This window comes from Aquarana catesbeiana, linkage group LG05, assembly GCF_042186555.1.
Source record: "Aquarana catesbeiana isolate 2022-GZ linkage group LG05, ASM4218655v1, whole genome shotgun sequence".
NCBI lineage: Eukaryota > Metazoa > Chordata > Amphibia > Anura > Ranidae > Aquarana > Aquarana catesbeiana.
Genome location: NC_133328.1, coordinates 312,180,026 through 312,193,686, shown reverse-complemented (window position 1 = coordinate 312,193,686; position 13,661 = coordinate 312,180,026). Strand labels below are relative to the sequence as shown.

General features: G+C 42.6%; 2 protein-coding genes across 3 annotated transcripts in view; one reads left to right on the top strand and one right to left on the bottom strand.

Annotated features, from left to right (window-relative positions):
* SRD5A1 (steroid 5 alpha-reductase 1) overlaps positions 1-1,919 on the bottom strand; it is a 78,233-nt gene extending 76,314 nt beyond the window's left edge. The window contains exon 1 of the mRNA XM_073630840.1: positions 1,543-1,919. Within this exon, the coding sequence (XP_073486941.1) occupies positions 1,543-1,823 (281 nt within the window). The 5' untranslated portion in view covers positions 1,824-1,919. The remainder of the gene's footprint in view (positions 1-1,542) is intronic.
* Positions 1,920-2,183: 264 nt separating this feature from the next.
* NSUN2 (NOP2/Sun RNA methyltransferase 2) overlaps positions 2,184-13,661 on the top strand; it is a 153,811-nt gene continuing 142,333 nt past the window's right edge. The window contains exons 1-3 of one of the 2 annotated variants that reach the window (XM_073630839.1): positions 2,184-2,313; positions 2,447-2,621; positions 9,364-9,521. In XM_073630839.1, coding sequence (XP_073486940.1) covers positions 2,520-2,621; positions 9,364-9,521 — 260 coding nt within the window. In that variant the 5' untranslated portion in view covers positions 2,184-2,313; positions 2,447-2,519. Of the gene's footprint in view, positions 2,622-9,363; positions 9,522-13,661 lie in introns of both variants that reach the window. The other variant, XM_073630838.1, reaches the window with a different exon arrangement.

Here is a 13,661-nt window from a genome sequence, read left to right as displayed (position 1 = left end):
CATTGTAAAAAAATAATCCCGGACAAAAAAAAAAAAAGTAGGAAATAAAAAAAGTTTAAAAGAAAAGTTAAAAATAATAATAATTGAAAATATTTTTATTTATACATACTGTCACCAGTCAGTATCCTTCACTGCTACACAAGTCATAGGATAACTCTGTACTGCAATGGTGACATTATGCAAAAGAAAATTGGGGATAAAAAAAAAAAACTCAAAATTGTATTTAAATTCTTCATTTTCCAAAAAAACTGACAAAAAAATAAAAAAATAAAAAAAAAACAACTCATAATGCCGCTTCCTAAATACCTTGGACTGTCTACTTTAAAAAAAAAAAAAAAGGCCATTTGGGGGGTATTTGTACTGTCCTAGTATTTTAGGACCTCAGGAAATGAGAGGTCACCACTAGCTCAGAACTTGTCAATTTTACACACACACACACTAGTGTCAAAAGTATTGTTACGCCGGCCTTTATACGCACATGAACTTTTATGACATCCCAGTCTTATGCCCCGTACACACGGTCGGACTTTGTTCGGACATTCCGACAACAAAATCCTAGGATTTTTTCCGACGGATGTTGGCTCAAACTTGTCTTGCATACACACGGTCACACAAAGTTGTCGGAAAATCCAATCGTTCTGAACGCGGTGACGTAAAACATGTACGTCGGGACTATAAACGGGGCAGTGGCCAATAGCTTTCATCTCTTTATTTATTCTGAGCATGCGTGGCACTTTGTCCGTCGGATTTGTGTACACACGATCGGAATTTCCAACAACGGATTTTGTTGTCGGAAAATTTTATAGCCTGCTCTCAAACTTTGTGTGTCGGAAAATCCGATGGAAAATGTCCGATGGAGCCCACATACGGTCGAAATTTCCGACAACACGCTCCGATTGGACATTTTCCATCGGAAAATCCGACCGTGTGTACGGGGCATTAGTCTGTAGGGTTCAATATTGAGTTGGCTGACCCTTTGCAGCTATAACAGCTTCAACTCTTCTGGGAAGGCCGTCCACAATGTTTAGGAGTGTGTCTATGGGAATGTTTGACCACTCTTCCAGAAGAGCATTTGAGGTCAGCCACTGATGTGGACGAGAAGGCCTGGCTTGCAGTCTCCCAAGGATAAAACATCCCAAAGGTGTTCATCAGGTTAAGGTCAGGACTCTAAAAAAATTTTGTGGGAAAAAAAAAAAGGGAAATAAACTTTATCTGGGTACAGTGTTGCATGACTGCGCAATTTTCAGTTAAAATAACGCAGTGCCATATCGTAAAGAAAAACTTCCAGAGCTGAAGTGGTTAAACCCTACTGCTATCTGATATGGATTGCCATAAATTTTTAGTGGATCGGATGTCGGAGGGTGTAAACAGACATGTGTCAGTGTACACCCATCGCTCCATAGAGAAGACTGGGGGTTCTGATGGAAAAAGTGGCAGGCAGATCTGATGAGTCTGCTAGTGGCTCTATACATAGGAAGAAAAAGAAGTTTTGTTTTTAGTTGTACATTCCAATAGTTAGAGAAGTAATAGAAGTCTCCATACCGATGCATGTAGTGACAGATGAAGAGTCCCATCAGGAACAGGGCGGGTGTCGGTAGATCAGGATGTACTGACACATAATACAAGGGCACGACCAAGGATGGCAGCTCTTGGATGAACCAAGCCAACCTCACAGGAACCGGCGGCCCAAACGTCGAGCTGGCATAGCGCCCATAAGGCACACGGATACACCTCAGTAAGGCAAATGATAGGAGTCCCATCAGAACCATGATCAGGGACAGGAGGTCCAGCAGGCGGGCCTCGCCTTCTACCAACTCAACCATCACTACTGACCTCTGATCTACTGATCGCTCAATTCCGCCATACCGTACACCCCGCCGCTGCTAAGCAACATCCAATCGCCGACGAGGGGGCGGAGACCTATGTCAAAGGCCAGCTAATCAGAATAGGAGAAGGCATAGTGGGCGGTGGAGTTGTGCACTCACGCCAGTGGACTTTCCTAAAGCTAGTTTGGTCTGTCCAAGACGTAAGTTGGCGTGGTTGCCGCTGCTGGCATGCATACATGGCATAGCAATGCATGTCTTCCGAAGGGATAACAGCTGCAAAATAACCAACACTTATTTCTGCCTCCATAAACGATATATACCAAATATATTTTTGCCATTAGGGCCCTTTTCAAAGATGAGAGAAGGAGACAGCCGATAGGTCGGCGAGGCTTGCCCCGTGATTGGTTGGTAGTTCGGACTTCCTTTGCACAGGCTCACGCGGCACCCGTAGTTTTTTACGTCGGCGGTGCGGTCAGATAGGAGTTTGGTGCGTATACACGTGTGTTCCTGAGTGATTGCTCCGCTACAAAGTATACCGCTCCTATGGAATAGTAGGAGTGCGGCTGCCGGGATCACACGCCTATAACCGTGTACAATCTCTGTGTCTTTCTGTACATTAGGATCTGCAGGCTGGGGATATTCTCTCCGTTAGTCACACTTTCCAGGCACTGCGTGCGAGCTGTCAGTGTGGGGATGGGGCGCAAGAATCGGCGGAATCGGCTCAAGGATCAGCGGCCTGCAGTGCAGAGGACCCCCGCTGAGGAGGAGGAGAGGCGCCGGGCCAGAGAGCAGGCGGTGAGTTCTCATTGCTTCATATGTCATTCATAAACCCTTCCTGCCCACGTCACTGTCATCTTTTACCGCTGTCACACGTTGTCATTTAACGCTGTACACCTATCAAATTCTTATCATTTACTTCACACAAATAGAGCTTTCTTTTGGTGGGACTTAATCGCCTATGGGGTTTTCTTTTTTGCTAAACGAAGAAAGGGCTAACATTTTGAAAAAAATGAAATAAAACGTTTTTCTTAATTGCAATTTTTTTTTTTTTTAAACAGAAATTAAGTTATTTTTCTTCTTCACTGCAGTGCTCTGATGGGGCTGCGCCGGTGCGTGCGCGGGGCTCTGATGGGGCTGCGCTGATGTGGCGTGCTCTGGTGGTCAGTGCCTTGATTATCAATGTAAACAATGTGCTGACAGGCTTGCTAGTTAATGGCTCTCCTTTCTTCTCACAGACATGATAATCGGCAAGCCCCAGCTTCAGCCCCGGAAGATTTTAAATAGATAAAAAGTGGTTCTGGACAGCCGCACTCCAAATATGCCTTTTTATTTAAAAACTACTAACAAAAATACATGCCACAGCAGAACAAAAGAGTTAACGCGTTTCACACTATGTAGTGCTTAATGATTAAGCACTACATATAGTGTGAAACGCGTTAGCTCTTTTGATGGCGACATTCACTTTACTGGTAATAAAATAAGAATCCGCTTATATGAAAGATTAAGGATGTCTGTGCGGATTTTGTTAATATTTGATGTAAGTGGATGCTTATTTTATTTCCAGTAAAGTGAATTTGTGCTGACATCTTAGTTGGGCTGCTTCTTATGTTTACTGCTACATGTGTTCATTTGGACCAGCTTGTGTCAAAGTTTTAGTTCACCAAAACCTGCAAATGGACTTTAATGTATAACTAAAGTCACAACTTAAGACTAGAGAAGTGTCTCAAACTTTTTTCAGTCAAGGCACCCTTTAAAATTTTGCACAATCTTGAGGCACCCCACTCTAAAATGTAAAAAAGTAAACCAATAGTTTTACATAACGCAGCAACATTTACACATGTAGGACACCCAATGATTTATTCTTCCAAAGCAAATACACCTTTACACACTTGTACTGACTAGTATTCCAGTGTTTCTCTTCTTCCAAAGTTTCTTTTGCTCACTTAGCTAATGTCATCCCAGTGCTGATGGAGGGGGCATGGGAGAGACCAACAAGGATGCTGTGCAGGCACCCAATGTCCTTCTTATCAACCCGATGACGTCATTGGTTGTTGGGACATCGGTGGCTGAAAGGTTGTAATGGTGCATAATCAAAACCTGTGGTTTTGTGTAACCAAAAGGCCGGTTTGATCTGCCCACTGGATTGTATACAGTTTTTGGGCAACTAGACATTTTGCCGAGGCACCCTGGTTTGAAAAAGGCCGGGCTAAAGTGCAGGGGGATTAGCACATCTGTCAGGTTTGCAGTGCTGTCTTTGCCCCTATTGGGGCGATTCACCCTTTATTTGTTCTGGTGACCTTCCTCACTGAAAGTGAAAGAAAATCCCAAATTTTGGGTTGTCACCAGTATATGTTTATAAACTAGTAAGAACGCTTGTGTATATAAGAGCCCATTCACACAGGGGCAACACGACTTCCAGCACGACTTCCAGCACGACTTTGGGAGGCAACTTGGACACGACTTGAGTATGAATCACAGCACGACTTGGGGCAACTTACAACACAACTTGAAGTCGCCTCCAGGACAGGGAACTTTACAAGTGGCCAATCAGAGCTTATCAGCTGTGTGTGAGAAGGAGGGGGCTGGCTGTTTAGTGGAGGAAATTACTTTCTGTTTCCCTTCTGCTTCCTGTAAAGTTGCCTCAGTATGAACAGTGATCAGACTTGGAGGCAAATTCCATTGAAATCAATGGGTACAAGTTGCCTTCAAGTCGGATTGAAGTAGTACAGGAACCTTTTCTGAAGTCGGAGTGACTGCAGTAGTGTGCATTAAGACCGATCCATTCACTTACGTTGATTTATTCATGTAGGGCGACTTGGGGCGACTTGAAGTCGGATCCAAAGTTGCCCCTGTGTGAATGGGCTCTAAGTGTGTAAATTAAGTCTAAACAAAGGGGAAGAATAAATGATCGTAGGAACAAATTACATATACGCAAGTATTTTACTGATCATTACGCAGGAAGTTTACTTTTAGAAATCTTGTGTAATAACATCAGTGCAGGGGTCCTTGTGAGGCCAAAATATTTAAAAACAGGAGCTAGGTATAGTCCAAGATGGTCACTGTCAGTGTTGGTAGTGCACGCACTCACTTAGGCCAGAAATGCGTTCCAGTCATCACTTCCGGCCCAGCAGCCATTTTGTGGTGCAAACAGGCTGAGTTCCCAGCACAGCTAGAGAACTGACCACTGTGTGTTCTCCTGCTTGGTGTGGTCAGTTTTTAATAGGAAAGTAGATGAAATGTCAGGAACACCAGGGATTTCACACAAAGGAAGCCAAACAAAGAACATGCGATTTTTTTTTTTTTTTTTTTTTTTCTTTTTCATACAGGTACATGGTACAGCAGGCACATATTAGGAATATGAAATGTTGAGGTAACAAATGCTTTAATGATAAAACTTTACCTTGCATTTTTGAATGGCACAGCCAACTGTGTTCAGACAGTGACTTTTGGAAGTATTCCTGAGCCCATGCAGTGATGTCCTTCACGGAATCGTGACAGTTTTTAATGCAGTGCTGTCTGTGGGCCCAGAGATCATGGACGTCAAATATATTGTTTTGGCCTTTTGATATGTACTGTAGATGATGATATATTTATAGTCTTTGCAATTTTACATTGAGAAACATTATTCTGAATTTAGAAAAATTGCAGCACTCTGCACAATATCAAAAAACCCAAAAGGACTTAAGTGTTATAAAGATGAATATAACATTGAAGATATTCAAAAGAATCAATCATAGAATAGTTCTTACTGTATGTAGGAATATCAAGTGATATGGTTCGGGGATCTCCCTTCTCTAGTGATTCAATCACCCAGTGCGACCTCCACCAATGTCAGAAAAATGAACTCGCCAGATATAGTTGCTGTCTAATGAATAGAACAGCAAAAATCACGTATGATAAAATCCAGGTCATCAGATATGTAGTCACCATTAGCTCGCACTTATCCCCTCTATCCGAATCACAGGACCCTCTTCAGAATGTATCCAAGTGCATGAATCATGACCAGGAAGTTTTATTTCTCATGGTAAAAACAGCTCAGCTTCAGGGGCGGAACTACCGCCATAGCGACCCATGCTGGCTCTATGGGGCCCGCAGCCGAGTGGGGATGAGAGCACCACCAGCACAGTCTCCCAGCCAGGGGAAGAGAGAGGAGAGGAAGAGGCGAGCTGTCCGTATCCGCAGAGAGCAGAATTGCCCGATGTAATAGCTTTTATTAGAACTTCCAGTGTTCCTGGGCTCACGTCACATAGCTCCACCTCTTGGCCTGGTGCCTTTGATAGAACGCCGGTCCAATGCGGGACATGTGACGTCATCAAAGGTGTCAGGCCAAGAGTTGGAGCTATGTGACGTTGAGCCCCGGGAAGACAGGAAATTCAAATGAAAGCTATTACAGCGGGCAATCCCGCTCTCTGCTGATCCGGGAGGCTTGCCTCTTCCTCGGCACAGGCAGGCCAGGCTGTATTGGGCACAGGCAATGCTGTATTGGGCACAGGTCATTCTGCATCGGCACAGGCAGGTCACGCTGCATGGGGTGCAGGTCACGCTGCATTGACACAAGGGCGGCTGTGGGGGGGGAGGGGGGCCTGTTTGCAGCGGGGGGGCCCCATACAACATTTTGCTATGGGGCCCTGTGATTTCTAGTTACACCCCTGCTCAGCATATTCCATTTATAGTAGTAAGTCACCAATGACAAACATATCTCATGGTGCAGTATTTATTGGTGAACCAGCATAAAAACAAACCAAAAAAACAATTGTGCCTATAGCGCTTACATAAAAGCCAATCCAACCAGGGATAATCACGCCAGGACCTTGAATGCAAAACATCATGTGTGAAATAGTAGGCTTGCACTTACAGGAAATTCCACCAATTTGAAACAGAGTGGCGGCCAGGACCTCAGGCGCTTTCATAGTAATGATAAAAAAGAGAACAATCAGCGCACACAAATAAAAACAAATAACCAGAGTAAAAATTGCAAGCTGAACACCAAAAGGAGCAAATCGCAACACCTCAATAAATGACAAAAAATATATAGAACGGTGCAGCGCAATAAAAATATAGTCCATACACTTTGCAATGAAGAGTATAACGATGTAAGATGAAGCCACCACGTGATAGTAAAGGGATCATCAGCTGATAATATTCAAAGTGACAAATCCTCCACCATCAATAGTATGCACTCTTACCAGATCTGATGGACCACTGAATGAACAGATGGTTTGACAAGCTAATTACCACACATGGGGTAGGAACGATGAATCAATCCAGCAGCATAGATGGGATACATTCAGATGGATGGGTGATGTATGTAAAAATAGAAATGAACACGATCTAAGTGCACACTTGTTTATTAAATAAAAAGGGTTACTGGCTTAATACAAGTGTAGAAGCCATGCACAAGGCTAAAGGCCAAAAAAGTCAATAAAAACAGCACACAGATACATTATTACTATATCTTGTTATGACTTGTGTCCCCATAGGAGAAGGTGGCGCGTTGTTTACAGGGGTTAGCTTAGCTTCCGCATCTGGTCGCGGCTTCCGCTGTTTACTCTGCGCAATCCATGGTAACCAGGCTGCTATAGTAGGTTCTCGGGTGATGCTGTAGCTCCACCCACTGCTGACGAAGTCCATACAGGACCTAACGTGCATACAGGGGGGAGGAGCTACTCTGCGGTCGTCACCCGTCTATCTGTGTGCCTTTTTGGTATTGCGATTGTTACACCGCTGTTTTTATTGACTTTTTGGCTTTTAGCCTTGTGCATGGCTTCTACACTTGTATTAAGCCAGTAACCCTTTTTATTTAATAAACGAGTGTGCACTTAGATCATGTTTATTTCTATTTTTAAATACATCACCCATCCATCTGAATGTATTCCGCTTATGCTGCTGGATTGATCCATCGTTCCTACCCCATGTGTGGTAATTAGCTTTTCAGACGATCTGATCATTCAGTAGTTCATCAGATCTGGTAAGAGTGCATACGATTGACGGTGGAGGATTTGTCACTTTGAATATTATCAGCTGAAGATCCCTTTACTATCAAGTGGTGGCTTCATTTTACATCGTTGTTATACTCTTCATTGCAAAGTGTAAGGACTATATTTTTATTGCGCTGCACCGTTCTATATATTTGTTTTCATAGTAATAACCCTTTACAGCTGTTTCATGCATACACACATCAGAAGTATACATCGTGATCGTCATGCTCCTGATGATGCATGTGTGTGCCCGAAGGCCATACTCTGGTTTCCTTTTTCTTCCCTAATTAGGTTTTGCATTGCTAAGAAGTATGATTTAAATTGTTGTTTGCTACTTAATGAAATTCAGCTTAAAGCGGAACTTCAGTCATTTTTTTTTTTTTTTTTCATCTTTCCATCTATTAATGTAAGTAAGATCCTTCGCGCTATCAAAGTGAATATATTCTAATCTGATAAGTTGCAGCTAGATCTAAAGTGTATAAAGTAAATAATCAGCGCAGCTTGATGATATATATATATAAAATATTAATAAGCGAAAATGATCTGCAAAATCGCTAATTGCGATTATGCAAATTGCTAATGATGCTGTGCAAAATAACTGAAGCAACAGTAGTCCTAATGTTCAATGTAGCTGAATACTAAAGTGCCTATGTTTTAACTGTGCAAAACCGCATAATGATGCTGTGTAAAAATTGCTAAAAAACATCAATAAATGGTGCTAAACAAACCAATCTGAGTATGTGCACATAGTGTTGTGCAAATGCTATAGTGTTTCTGGGTATTTAATATACTAATGTAAACGCATAGTATATATTAAAGTGCCAATAGCCCTATGTTCAGTGTACATAAACATAGAATGACTATGTTGCAACTGTGCAGACGCATGATGCTGCTATGTAAAATCGCTAAGTATGTGCTATTTGGCTAGGGCTATTGGCATTTTAATATATACTATGCGTTTACATTAGTATATTAATACCCAGAACCACTATAGCATTTGCACAACACTACGTACATACTCAGATTGGTTTGTTTAGCACCATTTATTGTTGTTTTTTAGCGATTTTTACACAGCATCATTATACGGTTTTGCACAGTTACAACATAGGCACTTTAGTATTCATCTACATTGAACATAGGGCTACTGTTGCTTCAGTTATTTTGCACAGCATCATTAGCAATTTGCATAATTGCAATTAGCGATTTTGCACATCATTTATCGCTTATTGTTAATATTTTATATACATCATCAAGCTGCGCTGATCATTATTTACTTTTTTCCATCTATTAAGTCGTCTGCCCTTGTATTAACTTTGGATAGTAAAACATATTTTTTTTTTCTGTCAGTAAATACCTTATACAGCCCACTTCCTGTTTCTTGGCTGGTAAAAAGCCTAGGCTTATGACATCTGCCTCACTCTTTAGGTTACTCTTTAGGTTACTCTTTAGGTTACTCTTTAGGTTACTCTTTAGGTTACTCTTTAGGTTACTCTTTAGGTTACTCTTTATAGTATAAGAATCTATTGCTTGACTTAATCTATAACTTTGTGTTCTCTAAGGCCTGGGAAGGTGGCTATGCTGAAATCGTAAAGGAAAACGAACTCTTTGAACATTATTACCAAGAACTGAAGATTGTGCCTGAAGGTGAATGGGAGCAGTTTATGTCTGCCCTCAGGGAGCCTCTCCCAGCCACAATAAGAATTACTGGATACAAAAGGTACATGTTGTGTGCATTGAAAAATAATAAAACAAAAGAAGGAAAGGGGCTAGCAGTGTAAAATCCTGTATTTCAAACAAAAATGTAATTGAGTTTCCCTCAAAACAGGTAAATGCTGTTTTAGGGGGTTTGTTTAATGTTAATAAGCTGCAGAGAGAGTTTATTTTTAGTGAATCACTACCTGCATCTGAAACTAGTGTTGTGCAAATGCTATAGTGTTTCTGGGTATTTAATATACTAATGTAAACGCATAGTATATATTAAAGTGCCAATAGCCCTATGTTCAGTGTACATAAACATAGAATGACTATGTTGAACACAATAAGAATTACTGGATACAAAAGGTACATGTTGTGTGCATTGAAAAATAATAAAACAAAAGAAGGAAAGGGGCTAGCAGTGTAAAATCCTGTATTTCAAACAAAAATGTAATTGAGTTTCCCTCAAAACAGGTAAATGCTGTTTTAGGGGGTTTGTTTAATGTTAATAAGCTGCAGAGAGAGTTTATTTTTAGTGAATCACTACCTGCATCTGAAACTCACTCCCCCCCCCCCCCCCCCCCCGTATTCTCGGGCATGATTCCAATTGTAATGAGAATATGTACATTCTGTCTGAGAACTAGCAGTGCGCAGTTGCGCACCCATGCTAATGCTAGTTCTAAGAGTGCATCATACAGAACGCAGTGCTGCTCCTGATTGGCTCACATTTCATCCCTGTACATCATTAGGTGCCTGTCCACCTTGTCACTGATAATCCACTGCATAAAGATGGCACTACTATGTAATGTTGCAGATACTTATTGCAACTCAAGTACATGGAAATACAGATCCAGCTATCTAATTTCATGCTTAATCGTAGAGACTGCTGAGTTCTGAGACTGCATTGTCACTTGGCAGCTGCAGATCACAGGGACTAGTTAGCAAGAGGCCCAATCGTATTATCACCATGACAGACAGTTGGGTTTGCTGCTAAAAAATAGGATTTTTATAACAGCTTACCTGTAAAATCCTTTTCTTCGAGTACATCACGGGACACAGAGCCACAGTAATTACTGTATGGGTTATATGGCACCTTCAAGTGCTGGACACTGGCACACCCTAGACAGGAAGTTCAATTCCCCATATAACCACTCCCCTTACTGGGAGTACCTCAGTTTTGTAGCAAAGTAACACATGTGTAACCAAAGAGGGGAGGGACCTCTGTGTCCTGTGATGTACTCCAAGAAAAGGATTTTACAGGTAAGCTGTTATAAAAAACCTATTTTCATTTTTGTACATCACGGGGCACAGAGCCGCAGTAATTACTGTATGGGATGTCCCAGAGCAAGGGGAGGGAGACGCAAACAAAAGAAGGGTGCAATCAGACTCGAGGACCTATACTGCTGCCTGCGGTACACTGCGCCCAAAGGCGATCTCCTCATGCCTTATTACATCCACCTGATAGAATCTGGTGAATGTATGGACTGAAGACCAAGTTGCAGCCTTGCAGATTTGAGCCATGGAGGCTTGGTGATGCGCTGCCCACGAAGAACAAACAGCCCTGGTGAAGTGCGCTTTGATTTGAAAAGGTAGAACTTTCCTCTTCAAACCATAAGCTTGAATAATTACTTGCCGAATCCATTTGGCAATAGTGGATTTCAACGCTTCCTGTCCTTTTCTAGGACCTCCAAGCAACACAAACAAAACATCTGTTTTGCGAACTTGAGCAGTCTCCTTCAATAGATTTTGATTGCTCTCACTACATCCAAAGAATGTAGATAATTTTTTCCAGAACCCTGTTCTAAGGAAGAAAGGTAAGGTAAAACAATGTCCTGGTTTAGGTGAAAACCTGAAACCACCTTTGGCAGAAAGCTAGGATGAGGGCGCAATACTACTCTATCCTTGTGAATGATTAAATATGGCTTTTTACAAAAAGAGCCGCCAACTCTGATACCCTTCTTGCAGAAGAAATGGTTACCAAAAAAACTAGCTTCCCTGTCAAAAGGACTAAAGGAATATGTCGTATCGGCTCAAAAGGCTGTTTCTGTAATGCCGATAGAACTAAATTCAAGTCCCAAGGGTTCAGGGATGCTCAAACCGGTGGATTAAGCCGTGTTACCCCCTGTATAAAGCTTCGGACCAAAGAATGCGAAGCAAGAAGACGTTGAAGCGATACCGATAAGGTCAAGAATTGGCCCTTGATAGTACTCAAGGCCAGTTTCATCTCTAACACCATCTGCAGAAAGGCAAGAATTCTACCTATGACATACTTTCTAGGATGTCAACCCCTGGATTCACACTAGGAAACATATGCTTTTCAGACTCTATAATAAATGACTCTGGAAGCTGGCTTCCTTGCATTAAAGTAGATATCACTAAGCCTGAAAGCCCACGATTCTTCAGAATGTAGGTTTCAACAGCCAAACCGTTAAATTTAGCGTTTGTAAAGTAGGATGGAACACTGGTCCCTGCGATAGCAGGTCTGGACGTGGTGGTAGGGGCCCATTTACCATTTCTGCATACCAAGATCTTCTGGGCCACAAGAACTATTGACTTCTTTGCCCGCTTGATCCTGCGAAGAAGTTGACGTAGTAGCAGAATAGGAGGGAATGCATAAATCAGTGAGAACTGATCCCATGGGGTCACCAACGCATCTGTTCCGCATGCGAGTGGATCCCTTGTTCTTAACACAAAGTCTTCGACTTTGTTGTTGAACCTGGACGCAAACCGATCTACGTCCGGCATCTGCCATCTTTGGCATATAGCCATGAAGATGTCGGGGTGAAGGGATCATTCCCCCCGGGAACAACTGCTGGTGACTAAGTAGCCTGCTTGTCAGTTCTCTTCTCCTGGAATGAAGATTGCTGAAATGCACGGCACATGCTTTTCTGCCCAGGTTAGGATCTGGTTTACCTCTCCCTGGGCTGCCTGACTTCTGGTGCCCCCCTGGCGATTGATATAAGCCACTGCCGTGGCATTGTCGGATCGAATCCTGACAGGACAATTCCCCAACCTGAATGTCCAGGCCCTTTGGGCTCAGTACGCTGTCCAAATCTCTAAGACGTTGATGGGCAAAGTCCTTTGGTTCTGGACCATTTCTCTTGGATCGACTGCTCCCCAACCTGAAAGGCTGACATCTGTTGTTACCACCTTCCAGGTAACTGGTAAAAAGGATTTCCCCTTCTGCAGATTCTTGGGTATACTCCGCCAACTGAGGCTCTGATGTACTTTTGGTGACAAACGCATCGGAAAATCTAGTGCTTGTTCCAAGCCGAAAGGATACTGTTTTGCAGCAGTCTCAAATGAATCTGAGCATAGGAACTGCTTAGAATGAAGCCACCATCTTCCCCAACAACCTCATACAAAGGCGAATAGAAGGACCCTTCCCTGCCCTGACCACCTGAACCAGCTCCTTTATGACGCTGATTTTTGCCTGGGGTAAGAACACCCTCTCCTGTGCTGTATCTGTAATCAGACCCAAGTACTCTAATCTTCTTACTGGTTTTAAAGAAGATTTCTCTAGGTTGAGGACCCAACCTAGGTATTCCAGGTAGTTCACTGTGATGACAATGCTTTGGTCCAGGCGGACTACCGACCGGTCTATCAAGAGCAGGTTGTCTAGGTATGCTATTATCGTTATACCTTTAGTCCTTAATCTGGCTAGAGGAAGGACCAACAATTTTTTAAACACCCGAGGTGCAGTAGCTAGACCGAAAGGCAAAGCTACAAACTGAAAATGAAGTTTTTCTACTTCAAAACAGAGATTTCTGGTGAGCAGGGAAAATTGGTACATGCAGGTATACATCCTTGATGTCGATTGATGCCAGAAATGTTCCTCCTTGTAGGACGGAGACTACTGATCGGATTGATTCCATGCAAAAAGAGCGAATTTTCAGGAATCTAGAATGGGCCTGACATCTCCATTTGGCTTTGGCACCATGAAAAGTTTGAACAAAACCCCAACCCCTGCTCTTCCATGGGGACCATCATGATCACTTTTTGTGTCAAAGGTCGGTCTAATGCTAGAAAGAGAGACTTCTTTTTCTCTGGAACTTTGGGGACATTTGACCTGAGGAAACAAGGAGACAGAAATTCTCAACTCTAGTTTGTAACCTAGCGCTATTGTGGAGACCACCCATCTGTCTCGAAGTTCTTCCTGCCA